General features: G+C 37.9%; 2 protein-coding genes across 5 annotated transcripts; one reads left to right on the forward strand and one right to left on the reverse strand.

Moving 5' to 3' along the window:
* Window positions 1-888: 888 nt before the first annotated feature.
* On the reverse strand, window positions 889-6,375 carry LOC103927437. The gene is made up of 5 exons (XM_009336360.3): window positions 5,710-6,375; window positions 3,526-3,576; window positions 2,765-2,827; window positions 2,607-2,675; window positions 889-1,593 (listed from the first exon to the last, which is right to left on the reverse strand). The coding sequence occupies exons 1-5, from the start codon at window positions 6,091-6,093 to the stop codon at window positions 1,312-1,314; spliced, it is 849 nt and encodes a 282-aa protein (XP_009334635.2). The 5' UTR covers window positions 6,094-6,375; the 3' UTR covers window positions 889-1,311.
* A 1,914-nt stretch (window positions 6,376-8,289) lies between these two features.
* LOC103927438 lies at window positions 8,290-11,651 on the forward strand. 4 transcript variants are annotated; one of them, XM_048587071.1, is made up of 5 exons: window positions 8,290-8,909; window positions 9,563-9,674; window positions 9,810-9,921; window positions 10,186-10,304; window positions 10,640-11,651. In XM_048587071.1, exons 2-5 carry the CDS (start codon window positions 9,657-9,659, stop codon window positions 10,745-10,747), a joined length of 357 nt encoding a protein of 118 aa, XP_048443028.1. In that variant the 5' UTR covers window positions 8,290-8,909; window positions 9,563-9,656; the 3' UTR covers window positions 10,748-11,651. The 4 variants fall into 4 exon arrangements, with proteins under 4 accessions (XP_048443028.1, XP_048443030.1, XP_048443029.1 ...); XM_048587073.1 differs by having other exon boundaries at window positions 11,239-11,651; XM_048587072.1 differs by having other exon boundaries at window positions 9,566-9,674.
* The last annotated feature ends 2,727 nt before the right edge of the window (window positions 11,652-14,378 follow it).

Here is a 14,378-nt window from a genome sequence, read left to right on the forward strand (position 1 = left end):
TGATGTCATTTAATGATCTTCCATTGTTTAATGTTGTTTAATGGCTTAGGCAATTATAGGAAAAAAATTAGAATTTTTTTTTTTTTTAATTTTGTCCCCAAAAAATAAAAATCCAACGGCTACCTGGCTTCAGCTAGCTGTTGTTAGCTAGTGTCACGTTGATGTTTGCAAGCCATTGCAATTCAAACCTTGGGCCGGCCCGAGGTTGGCTTGCTTGTTGGATTGAGTCAGCCGGATAGCTTGATTTGGTATTTTTGGCCCGGTGGGGCCCGCGAACCCGTTGGCCTAACCCTTGGTTGGTTGGAGACGATTTTCATGTCATTTCGGGCCTTTTTTAGCCCTATGACCCTTTGGCCGGATCGGTTGGAGATGGCCTTAGGTTTTCTTGTGTCATGTGTGATTTAATTAATTATCTTTTCTTTTTCTAGTTAATCGGTCTTAATCAATTATTCAATTCAATCTATCCTTTGTTTAGCGTGATTAATCGGTTAAATTGATGTTAAAGCAATCCCTGTGAGACCGACCTCGTATTTGCATATATTACTACAATTGATTCGTGCACTTGCGAATTTAATTTGATTTAAATTAATCTCTTGTTTAGATTAGTTAAAAAGGAAAACTAATGAAAATAGCTTGAAAACTTTGAATTTTAACAATAAAGATAAAATAAAAGATAAACTGAATAGTAACATGATTGACTTTTTAGTGTAAAAATATGATTTTTCGTTAAAGTGAACATCAGCACCACAGGCTTTTCGTTACAAGTCCCTAGTTTAAATTTACATCATTTCTCACGGCAAAAGACGGAAACGGCGTCAAGGCAACATCAAGCGGGCGGAATCTGTTCGTTCAAAACTCCATTATACCAGAAGGAGACGCACCTAAAAATACGACGAAAAATAAAATCGAATGATTACTAGTCTATGACAGATAATAGATCATTAATACAATACGGAGTGATTACACTAATTAAGCAGTCGGTGTTTCCAAAAAAATAAAATTATAATGAACACGGAAAAAATAGAGGGAAAGGGATGTAGGTTCCCAAAGAACTTAAGAACTTAGGATATCTACGCTACCCTCAGTACTTTCATCTATGGAGAATCAAAATAATACCCGCCCCATTCAGTTCAAGAAGCGGCAGAGGAGACTGGCTTTTATACTTACACTTACAGTTTGTCAACCTAAAATACAGTTAGGAACGGAGGATGGATGAGTTCTATCTTATTAAGCTAAACGCTGCTGCAGATTTTGGCGCCGCGTGGTTGGAAAAACTCAACACTATTACCCGTCTGAATCTTCTTAGCTCATTCAATATAAAACCTCAGAGCTAGAGTCCTCTCCAAATGGAAGGTTCAGATCAGGTAGCGAAAAGGCAGTGTCTCGGCTCCCAAGCTCTTGTTGTACCTTGGAAGAAACATTTGAAGGACAGGAGCTTTGTGAAGTGCCAGCGTTATTGCAATGAGCACTTGTTGTCATTATCGGAGTAGTGTAGCCAACTGCATTTATTTGCTCATTTTGTTGCCAAATGGCTTCACCAGACAGTACAAGCGTCGTAGCTTTCATTTTTGTCTGCGGCAATTGCAACTCAAGCTGTAACCAAAACATAAAACCGCTGTTACAATACGTGTTATACACTGATATCCCTGAAAATGTAAATGATTGCATACTTGGTTCTTTGTCGTCTCACAAATGATCAAAAAGCAAATCTACACCAAGCTATCATTGGCATAAACAGTCTTACAGGAAAAACAAAAGGAGAAGTTACGTAGTAATTTGTTCACGAGAAGCATCCGTATACATGCATAAAAAAATGTCAACCCTCAAGAAAAGATGAAGGACTGCATCATGATTCATGCAACAGGCTGGTCACTGATGCATAATGTCTACACGTACGTATTCTGAGACAGGTGGACTTCCTACTTAAGCACAATGGGATGGGAAAAGTTTTGCATCGATGTTAATAGTTTTGATACTTAATTTTTACCATGATGGAAACTCTAAGCAGATGAAACTACAAGTCTAGCACTTTCGACATCAGCACCCTTAACGGCACAATAGAGGCCACAAAATGCAGACTTCAATCACTCTCTGAAATGACTAAAAGCTATAGAATCATAGCAAATAGTACATAAAAAGAGAGAAACTGGCAAATTACGCATCAAATTATCCTATAGTGAGGTTTATTGTAATCCAATTAAGAACTTAAATGCCCACGTTTCACAAAATTATCGGAGTGTTTATTTTTAAATAGCTAAAATCTCTCCAGTTACATAATAGCTTTTTGTTTCAGAACAAAGCCAGATATAGGTTGAGCAACTGATGTCAGCGGAAGTTAACAAATATAGACATAACAAATAAAATCTTGGACTAGTTTTCAACATTGCTCGTATCAAATAATCAAATTGAGAATACGATAAAATATGCACAGTGATTTAGGTATGAGCGATAAGCCATGTTGTGTTTAAACTTTAAACATGTGAATCCGTTATGACTTTAAACTGTAAGTTTCATGAAAATTTTAAATCTAAGTTTGATTTTAAATGTATATCATAAATGCATACATACTTAGAGCATAAGTAGTAACAGTCTAACAGAACGTTCACCTTCACTTTTTTCAAGCTTTCATTTGTGGCCCTTTGCTTCTCAACAGTGAGGCATAGCGCTGCCAATTCCTGCTCAGAGAATGAATTAAAGAAATCAATGTACAGGTATCTCCACGATGACATATTGGAACATATAATGTAGTATCTTTAAGACGTACATTTTTCAAATTTCTTCTTTCCTTCAACAGCAGACTCTCCTCCTCTTTTAATTCAGCTAACGTCTGCATGCAGCCACTAGATTTTAGTACTACACTATGAAATATGAGTCCAACAATTATTCAGCACACCACCACGAACAAACCAAAGAAAGAACAAGGGAGGCGAAATGTGCAGTGTTAAAATACCTAATTTCCCCGAAAATGCCAAGATAATGGCAGTTAGGTCTGTCAAATATTCAATCCCAACAAAAGCTTTACATATGGAATTAAGTATTAGCTACTCTGCTTCATTCACATTTGTAAAGCAATCTCAAGATAATACTCCTATTGAATTTTCCCAAAACAAATCCACGGGCATACATACAATTAGACTGTTTGCTTACTTTATAGGAATATTTTTAGCATTAGGAGTCTAAGATACTGGTCAAAGAAACTACTGAAATGCAACCACTGAGTAATTTATTCCAAGGATATTTACGAGGTGAAAGAAAGAGATCCTAAGTTTAAGCCCCGTCAAGGTCACTCGTTCATAACTTTTTGTATGATCTGCTCAGTAAAGATATCTTACTTGTGACTTTCGGATACTGACTACCATTAAGAATTAGAACTTTTTGTGGTTTGAGCCCTTGAACTAAGACTTCAATTAGCCTTAATACATTAACTTAATTGGACTTTCTTTCGTTTAAGCCAAATAGGTCATAAGCTTTCCACGAATATTGTACTTGTACATATATTGTGGAAATAGATAACGGTATATTTACCTTCTTCTTTCTTGGCCTCTTGAAGATGGTTAATTCACTTCTAACAGCAACCTGCACCCACGGAACATAACACAACCCAATTTTAGTCAAACGAAACATTTCTCGTTGCACAGTACAAAACATTTCTCCACTGACTTTCTCTTGACAATGTTAAAGTGCGTTTTCACTTCTGTATTCATATTGTGACAATTTCAAATGAGCAGCCCTCACTTTGTGAGAACTTCCCATTCCCTTTTTCATTTAATTTATCGAGCAATTCACGTCTCAGTTTTCGACCCAAATGTACCTAATACAATCATTCAACCTACCAAAAATTAAAAACTGAGGACCCTAGAGGACACCAAACAACAACAAATTCAAATTATAACAAATTGGGAGAGATGTTACTACAATTTAATAGTGTTATTTCTCTTCCTTACAAGTAAAACTTAGGTTCGATTCTCGTTTAAGATGAATTCAAATTACATTATTATGACTAGCCCATGTAAAGCTTAACTCACTTCTCTACCTTTTAACGTAAATAATATCAAATAATATCGATGGTTGAAAACATAAAACCCCAAATGGGAGAGACAATCCAAAGAGCCACTAGTACAGAGACTCACAATTTTTTAAAATTGTCTTCAATATTTTTATATCTTTCCTTAGGACCCCACCGTAGCATTAAAAGGATAACATGCGAGGCTGTCCCATACGATCACGTGACAGACAGCCTGATTTTAATGTCTTACCCATTTAACTGTGTTACCTACCATTGGATCCTAAGTTAATGAAGAACATTCTCCTGATTCATCATCGTAGATCGTTAAATTTTTATTTAACAGTTATAATTATTATAATTTTAAAATGACTTCTGTTTATAATCATTGGATAAAAAATCTAACGATCTACGATGATGAATCAAAAAGACCCACTCTATTAGCTCAGAAAAGGATCCAAATCCGGATCCAAGCTCGACCTCGTCCTTTTCTATTTTCTTTTTTTTTTTTTGGTAAACGGCTCGACCTCATCTTTCCATAAAAAGGAGTGCTGCCGATCAAGCTGTCATCTGAACACGTTAAAATAGACATATTTCTTTGTCTTATTTTAACTCGTATAAACGACGTCGCAGGCCACTGATTCGATTTGGTCGTTACCATGCGTCTGCAGGAAAAGCCAAACTGCGGCCGACCACACCCAATGATTTCCACGTCACTGCACAACCACTACCAGAACCACACCAAATCACAACGCGCAGACCTATTTTGCCACGATGACACGCTATCGATAAAGCAGGTCATCCTTTTTCTCTCTTCCCAAACTGCCCTCGTAGTTTAACGTACGGTTTGACTTTTTGAGGCCGAATTTCGTCATTTCGACTAAAACTTAACCGGGGGTTTCGGAGTTGGGGACTGTTTGTTTGCTACCCAACTGTGTGGAGCCCCTATTAACCCGAAGGGCTTAAGCTTAAAATGACTTTCCAAGAATGTTTTACTTGACTAAGACACCATCATTCATTTATCTTTTTAAAGTACTGTTTAATTACATGCCCACGCTACCTACTCGGTCGAGCTAGGGGGTTGTACACAACAGTTTATGGGGTTGGCCGAGACCTTGTTCAATGACGAAAATGTCACCGATGAGAAGGGTCTTTTGGGGTTTCCAGCGGAATAAGCGTGACAGGAGCGGAAAAGGAGAGAGAAAAAAAACGTGAGTGTCATCGACTCCTCTGACTCCATATGCTTTGAACGGAAGTCGCCCTTTTTTATTCCTCTGAAAAACCCTAAAGAATCTAGAAAATTTGAAAACACGGAAGGTCATGAGGGCATTTCAGTACACAAGATATTGACAATGGTAAAACGACTGCGCCCAGTTCGAACGACCGCCGAGCAGGGAAACCGTCCGGCGTGCGAAATGACCGAATTTGCCTCGGCGGCCACCATGCATCCCCATGCAACATAGGGGTATAATTGTCAAAAGGAAAACGACCGATTGGAAGCCCCCTCTACAGAAACAGAGAGACTGACAGATCACCAAGCCATCCTATCCGATTCCTGAACCACTCCCGTGTAAATACCACACCTTTCCAGGGGTATTTTCGTCAATTGAAAAATCCAAAAAAATAAAGTAAAAATGCAAAAGAACAGCCACCGAACCAAAACCCGACCCGACCCTAATGAGTGACAGTGACAGAGATATACGGACCTTAGATCTCGCGGTATCGGTCGGCTTAAGCGGCTTGCTGGATTCTTCTGAACCGTCGACGCAGCCACCGCCGCCGCTAACCGAAGTGGCCCCGCTCCAGGACAAAGGCGTGGTGGGGCTGGCCCTGGCGCCGCTCGACTCACCCTTCTTGCTCTTTCTTCCCTCAGCAGCAACGTCGTCGGCATGATGGTTACGTGGCACGTTCCTGGAACGGCGCTGCCTTACGCTCCACCGCAAAGTCGGAAAGCCGTGAGTACTACTGCGCTTCGACGGCGGAGGCGGCGCAGCGTGCTTGAGGCGGAGAAGAAGATCGACGACCGCCACCTCGTCGTTCATGGCGAGCTTGACCCAGCCGTCTGGACCGTCGTCAGCAGGGGAACTCATAGTGTTGTCACTGTCGGTTTTTTGCTTCTCCGGGTTTTTGCAGAGAGAGAGGAAGAAGAAGAAGAGGGTGGGGATAGAGAGAAGGGGGAGAAAGAAAATCTTTTTCAATTTTATGTGGGTTTGTTTGTGTGCGCAGAAAGATGAAGAGGAGGAAAGAACATAAACATATATATCTATATACACACACAAACTCACAACTTTTCCACTTCTTCGTCTTTGTGTCGATTTTCCTTTTCTTTTTTTTTTTCTGTTTTTTTTTTTGCTGTCGATCTTTTTCTCAATTCTATGGGTGGGCCTCCGGAGTGGGAACACGTGGCAGTTCTTGACCAACTTTGCGTGGCTTTTTTTTTTTTTTTTTTTTTTTGTTAATGGTTATGATGTCTGACACTAATTTATTTAGATAGGGTTTGTAGGTGGAGATTGGTGGAGGTGTGTGGGGTAGACGCGCTTGGGGCCGGAGGTGAGTGAGGACCAAGAATTGGGGAAGATGTAGAAGATGTGGCATTGATGTAGATAACCACATCATTTAAAAAATTTACAAAATTTAAGGAAATGAAGGATAAATACTTCTCCTCGTATCTCACAATCATCATTTAATTAACTAGTTTTTCTTAATTATTAGCTTATTCAATAATGAATTAAATTTAAAAATCTAATTAATTCAAATGATGTGGATGTCCACATCAAATGTCATATAAGATAGTATGAAAATATGATACAAAAATATGGTATGAATGACATTACTCGATGTTTGTCAGTTGATGATGCGACGCATTTGGCTTCAGATGTTGGCAATTCCTTTTAGTTTTATTTTTTGAACTTTAATTGTCAGATTTTTATCACGATAGGTTCTTAAAATAAGGAAAGTGATCTTTTTCCATTAAGTGATCCAGACCTTCCAAATTTTATCCAACGGCTAAAAAATATCACAACTTTTAATAGGTCAAAACAAATGAGCCGTTGGATGAAATTTGGAAGGGTCGATCACTTGATCCGGTAATCTTGATGGAAGAGATCCGGAGAGGATCTCTTTCCTTGAAATTATTAGTGATCCGGACGGTATTGGATGAAGAGATCCGGAGACCATATTTTTCCTTGAAATTATATATTTTAATTAAAAGTGGCCTCTAAAATAGGAAGGTCGTCCACTTGATCTCTAAGAGCAAATTTACCTTTTTTAGGAGAGCAAAGGTAATGAAATTACTTTTACTATTTATTTTAAACCGTAATTATTTTTGTGCACGTCCATTTGTTTGAAAAGAGGGAGATGATAATTGCTCAAAGTACTTGTCTAACACGCTTTTATTATACCCGTTAAGTAATTTTTCTCTAGTAATTTATCAAGTTGTGCTTTAATATGTATTGTTGGTCAAAATGACTTAGTTGATAAAATTATTTGGCTTTGACCTAAAAGTATTGATCTTTTAAGAAATTAAAAGATGAATGAAATTGGTTTTGTGGAGGTCTCGCAAAGTCAAGAAAGGAATTGGATTTTATTTTCAAGAGTAGCTTCATTTCCTATTGGCCTAGCCCATGAGACAATTGATTTCTCAAATTAAAAGCAGATGACTATTGGCTAGGTCATGGAAAAGAAAAAACAAAAAGAAAGGGTATAAGAGTACTTCCACGATAGGCAATGAAATCCATTGTCTTGCCCCTACTTCCCCCCAACCCCCGAAAAAAAAAAAAAAACCCAAAACCCTCTAGCCGTAATTGGGCTCAAGGCAAGCCTGAGAAAGAAGTCAGGCAAAAGTCCACGGCTCGAGCGCCTGGATGGATGTAACGCAAGACTGACATCATACTTCAGGCACATATACACGAATGTGGGGATGCATCTCTAATAACGTTTTCAGAAGGTGGACCCCACATGGTAGCCCACTCAGTTACTGTTGCATTGGAGCAACGCGGTTGCTTCCAGGCCGTTAGACTTCTAAGGTTAAAAAATTTCAAACCTTGCCCAACGACTAGTGACATGACACAATCTGGACCATTTGATTTTCAGATCAACGATCCACATTTTCGGGTTTAAAAAAATTAAAAAATAAAGAAATTAGAAATGTCATCGTTAGGCCACATGTCACAATTTGGATGTTGGGTTTCAATTTTTTTAATATCCAATGGTCCAAATTAATTAAGTTAATAAAAATTAAAAAAAAATCAAATTTTTTAAAATTATATAATTTTTCGCTCAAAGTTCCATCTGACGAAAAGGACCCTTTTGACGCGAAGGAAACCACGGACCCAAACCCCCAATCTCACTCTTCCTCTCTCTCTTCCTATTTCAGCGACGTCAAAGCCAGCCTCAGGCAACACCAACAGCAGCAACAATCGCCGCCGCCGCCGGAACAGAGTAGACCCACTCCTCAAGATCCGTCATGTACAAACCCTTCCCCATCCGGGACCTCCAAAGTTGCTTCCTTGGAAGAAATCCGCAAAAACCTCTCCGAGTTTCGGCGCCGATCCTCCGTGCCGGACCCCACCGAATCAGGCCCTGCATTTTCGCAACATTCTTCTACGGCTTCAGATTTCCCACAGCAAATCTCTTTTCAAGAGCTCTACAAGAGAAATGTGCTTGACAAGGCCGAGGCGGCAATGCCGATAGTGACCGGAAGCTCTCTTTTGATACGATTCGAGAGAGTTTGAGGAAGATAAATAATCCCAGTGTGCAAAATGATAGGAAGGACCCTTCGTCATTGTCGCAGTATACGGAGAGTTTGCGCCAGAAGCTGAACCAGCCGAATGTGATCGGAGGGATTTACGGGAAAGATTGGTGAAGTTGCAAGGGTCGGACCAGGAAAAGGCAAAGAAACCATCAAGTAAGTGAGCAGTTCTCTGCTGGATTTCTTTTTTGTGTTGTGTTATTTGAAAAGTTCACTTTTTGAATTAAACAGTTTGTTCGCTGAGATGTTGTACTGATGGAATGGGATGAAATTGTTGTGCTACTTGCATTATAGGAGCCACAATTCTGTATCGCTAATTATTGAATAAGAACCATTAAAATTATATTTGGATTTAGTTCCAAAGTTTGTTGTGACTGTAATAGCTCCAGGCTTTATAGTATTCTGTTGTTTGCGTACTAGATTTTCGTTTGTTACAGAAGTCATAGGTTTAAGTTTACTTTCATACTACACGTGAAGATTTTCTATGTTTGGAGTAAGTTAGATGTGCTACAGATATAGTGATCTTACCCAACTGAAGCATATTCGCGCTCTTCCCAGTTTGATTAAAATTTGAAGACGGGGGCCTAGGTACAGGAATTGGCTTAAGTTCTGTCTTCTGTTTTCTTTCCAAAGACAAGTGCTGGATTATCACAATGTAAAGTAAAAAAGTGAATTAACAAATTTCAGCTTGTTGGTTTGTATGTTTTAAATTTGCAGTTAAAGATACAGCAAAAGTTTCAAATTATGTTGCTCGATCGATTGTATTTGATGAGTATCTTGCAATTTACTGATTGATTCTGTTTTTGCAGCAGTACAGAGAATTGATAGTCAGCCTTCATAACAACCCATAGTACGCACGACTGCCTTGTTATCACTTGAGAGCTCTTATTGAGTTAATGTTGTATGCTATCTGTTGGAAAGGTCAGAGAAATTTTGGTTTCACTTAATAGATACTTGAATTGTTTTGGTTCTCACACGAAATAATTCCACATCGCAAATTTTGTTAATTTTGATCAATAGTTTGGTGCCTAATACATTAATAAAATGTTTATGCAGTATTTCCATCCAGATAACATGTCTTCTGCAGAAAAACTGAAGCTTGAGCTTGCCAAAGTTAGAGATGAGTTTAAAATGTCAGAGTCGGATTGTGGTTCTGCTCGAGTTCAAGGTATCAGTTTCGATTTTGGGTTCATTACACTCTTTTATTTGTAGAATAATGACTTTTACTGTCAATGAGGTGTTTTTAGGTGGAACTCTAGGAACAAATAAAAAACTCGGTTTTGATTTCGGGTTCATTACATTTTTTATTTGTAGAATAATGAATTTTTGTGATGTTCTTGTCCATCATGCAAGTGTTCTATCTTTATCATTGGCACATACATTCAAGCTAATGTTTGAATTGTCCAGAAATTTAATTCTTTTTTTCTTTCAGGTTTTCAGTTGACTTGCAAACAATCTTTCAATCTCCTTTCACCCATAACAAATTTGTTATCGTTTGAAAGTTTTCTTCCTTTGTGCTGTCACATTATACTATTCCTGGAGAAGAAAAAGGTGAGAAAGGTTACACTTTGCATGAAGGTTTGCATCGCAGGGTTGTGTCCACTTATTATTTTAATGGGTGATAGCCCCCTTTACTTTTGCTTTTAGCAAATAAACATCAGTACAATAAAAAATATTTCTAGGCCCCTTTCCATCATCAATGCAGCTAACTAAAGAAATTAAACAGACAAATAGGAAGAAATGTTTTATGTTTTTGAATTTACATGTATTGAAAATTCAAGAGTTTTAGAGATGTATTTAGATGGTCTGTGGGGTTCAATAAGGGTGTTTTAAGTTCATAGATTCTACAGAAATGTCATTGGCTTGAATCCGTCCACTTCGTTTAGGGCCATTTGTTGAGCTGGAGTACTGCCAAAATGGTTTTCTTTGCTTGGTCTTTGGTGTGGGGTGTCTTCACCTTTGAAATTTCAGGAAGTGGAGGTCTTCTTAGGTAAATATTTTGTATCTGAAAAAAATTGCTAGGAATCAGTTGACCACTTTCTGCTATACTTGAGTTCAGAGTTGTGTACTTTCCTCTTCTTCTATGTGGTTCAGTTGGTTATGTCTGGCTCAATAAAAGGTTTTCTTTGGCAGACGGCTCCCTTGTGTATATGAAGAGAAAGAAACAGTAGACATTTTTAGAATATGATCCCAATTGGGGTCCTTTAAGCATTCCAACCTGCACAGAACAATTGTTAAGGTCTCCATTGAAGGGGAGAAAAAGAATAAGTCGAAACTGGGATTTGTTATTTTAGCTGTTAAACGAGTTAAAATGGTTTATGGCTTAGAACTTAGTTAAAGAGAAAAAATCTTCAACCCTATACCCCTTTGCTGGGGAAAAATAAAGTGTTTAACTGTGCTGAAATTAGTACGTTCATAGCATGTTTACCCCTTCTAACACAACTTGAAGGTTAATAAACATTTTGTTATTTTGGTTGCTCTGCAGTGGCACAACTGACGACAAAAATCAAGCATCTACAGTTCTTCACCGCTCACTTCATCCCTCTGAGGTCAAACTGCCGCTGCCTGCCAAGTTCAATATCTGTAGGCTGGGACATCTTTTTCCGATCATAGCCAACGCCTCATCATCGATTCCGGAATACATCCAACTCAATACCTTCAACTTGGGAAGTTCAAACTCAAGGAGTAAACAAAGGTTCTTCCTCACTCTACCATTTATCATCAATTCCCTAATCTCAGAGCATCTCTTCAGTACTTGTACAATGCCGCTTTCTGTAACTCCCTTGCAGCCGCGCAAATCGAGCACTTCCAAATTGGGGAAAGTAGATGCAAGACTTGTCAAAAAGGCATTGTCTATTGAGCTATTTTGAGCCAAGTTCAGAGATTTGATTTGATTGTTTGCCGTACAATCGGTTTCAATGTTTTCGTCCCCAATATTTGTTCCTACCATTTCCATTGTATCTAAAACCACACAGCTTGTTACGAGGATATAGAAGGTGATATCAGTCATGTTATTGTTCCTGCCATTGCCATGTCCTTGTCTCTAAGAAAATGTGCTTCTTAATTGGATTCGGTACGCGTTATGTTGTATGGTTGGTTGTAAGTGAATGGTCTTAAGTTTGATTCTCGACGAAGGTGAATTTGAACCACATTATTGCTAGCCTATTGTGAGGTTAAGCTTACCCTCTTCTTCTTAGTATAGATAATGTTGTTATATATATATATATAGTTATACTGACTTTTTATTCATTATTCAATCAAAATTTTGAAAAATATTTCCATATTTGTTGCTGGCCGCTTTTTATTATTAATATCTAACCTACCTATTAATAAAACTTTGGTTGTCAACCAAAACTCCAGAAAATTACCATTTTAACCCCCGCACAAAAATTGAACTCAGATAAAAATTAGAGGCAATATAGTATGAATATAAATTTGGCAGTTTTTTACTGTAACCTCACAATCAAGTTAGCATAGCATGCCTTATTTAAAAATTAAAAAAATAAAAAGTATTCCCACGATAGAAGAAATTGCTCATTATTATCTCAATTTTCTTCATTTTTTTTTTAGAATTTTAAAAACTAATCCCACTTTTTAATAAAAAAAAACAAAGTGAAATGAAATTGTTCACACAATGTGTGTGGACACTTGCTAGTATCTATATATATATAAAGTCAGAAGGCAAAAATATGAATCATTCGTAATCCCAAAATTACCCCTCCTTAATTAATATTTTGAAATAAAATAATTTATCTATATACATAAAGTCAAAAGGGAAAAAAAGATGAATCATTTATAATTCCAAAAATACACCTCCTTAATTAATATTTTGAAATAAAATGATTTAATTTAAAGAAAATCCCAGCTAATATAATAAAACTACCCATGTAGTGGATAGTAATTTTCCTTTAATTTCAAAAAAATAAAAATAAATGAATAAAATTACAAGTAAAAAAAAAAACAGGTAACAGAGTGGCCAGAGGCTGGTAGCTCACTAAGTTTAAGTTTTTTTTTTTTTTTTGAATAGATGATATTATCTAACTAAAGAGGAGGTATTGGGCTTAATCTCACAATGAACTAATAATAATGTGGTTCAAATTTACTTTTGACGAGAATCGAACCTAAGACGTCTTACTTACAAATGAAAAGAAATATTATTAGACCGTAGTATTAAGTGATCATTAAGTTTGAGATTTAAATACCATAAAATCTCAAGTTTTATTGCTGATGTGGAAATACATTAATATTAATGCGTGCATTTTTACTCACCCATATTAACTTTGATGTATACTCACCGTATACCTTATTAGTTGCCATGTATCGCATCTTTTAATCCTAGTAAACATGTTAATTAATATAACTATTTTAATTTTTAAAACTAATTTAAACATGATTAAATAAATAAAGTGAACTCCCAGAAGCTTTTCAACTTCCCCAACCAGCCAACCGGCACCCACCCACGCCACCCTTTCTATCTTCTTGTTCAGAAGCCATGGCGAATCAGCCATCTCTGTCATCCGCCCTGCCATCCCTCTTATTCCACTGTAACTCTAATTTATTTTATAAAGAAAACTCAACAAATGTCCTCGCCAATAAAACATATCCCAAATCGAAAAAAATTTCAAATCTGTATGTGCACAGAAATGTCATCGCCAAGAAAGAGAAAGGGCTAGTTCTTTAGGTGCGGTCGCTATCAAATTTCATGGCTGCAATGGTGAAGCCGTCGTAGTTGTCTCCAGCTATTGTTGTATGGTCTTCGATTATCGAGTTGATGATCATATAGTCACAGTTGAAGAAAAGGTTAAAACAACGTTCTCATCGTCATCATCGAATCTTTGGCCGTGGGTGGGTGGGTGCTCAAGGGGTTCCTGGGTGGCGAAGTTGAAACGCTGGAGGGGTTTGGATTTTTATTTTTATTTTTAATGCTTAAAATTAGTTTCAAAAATTGAAAAAGATATATTTAATTAACAAGTTGTTTGGGCCCAAAATATTGGGATTGGGCCGAGCAGCAGGATGTGCTTGGCCCAAGGTAATAACACATGCTATGGGCCAAATAATGAGACTCGGACCAGCTGGCAGGGTCGGCCAGATCCGATCTTAAGTAGTCTAGATAAACGAGGAAAGGTCGAGGAAATCCTGATGCAACCAGGGCTCTCGACCAGCAAGGGATAAAGCCTCAAAAGGAGGAGAATTCAGAATCCCAGTAGGACTAGGGTTGTTCGAGTTAAAGGAGAAATGGGATCAGGACTCCCAATCCAAATCAGAATGGGATTCAAGGAGCGAGGTGCTATAAATACAAGAAATTACGCAATGGAAAGGCTCTCCACAATCAGCATACAATTGCCCTGCGCAAATTCTCTCAAACACCTTGAGATTTTTTCCTTTTCTTTTCCCGCCGACACACCTTCAGTTTGGATAAACAGCACTGTGGAAGCAACCGGTGAGCACCTTCAGTTTGGATAAACAGCACTGCTGCCGCAGAATCAGCCGACCAAGACACACCTTCAGTTTGGATAAACAGCACTGCGTCGAGGTCGACCGATTATCTATCTAAGTCTCGGCCGAGGAAGGTTTTCGAACCTTTGGTAGAGGTCATCTGACTTAGCCGTTCCGGCATAGTTGGGT

This window comes from the organism of the source record quoted next, unplaced genomic scaffold, assembly GCF_019419815.1.
Source record: "Pyrus x bretschneideri cultivar Hongxiangsu unplaced genomic scaffold, Pyrus_bretschneideri_v1 Contig26, whole genome shotgun sequence".
Taxonomy (NCBI): domain Eukaryota; kingdom Viridiplantae; phylum Streptophyta; class Magnoliopsida; order Rosales; family Rosaceae; genus Pyrus; species Pyrus x bretschneideri.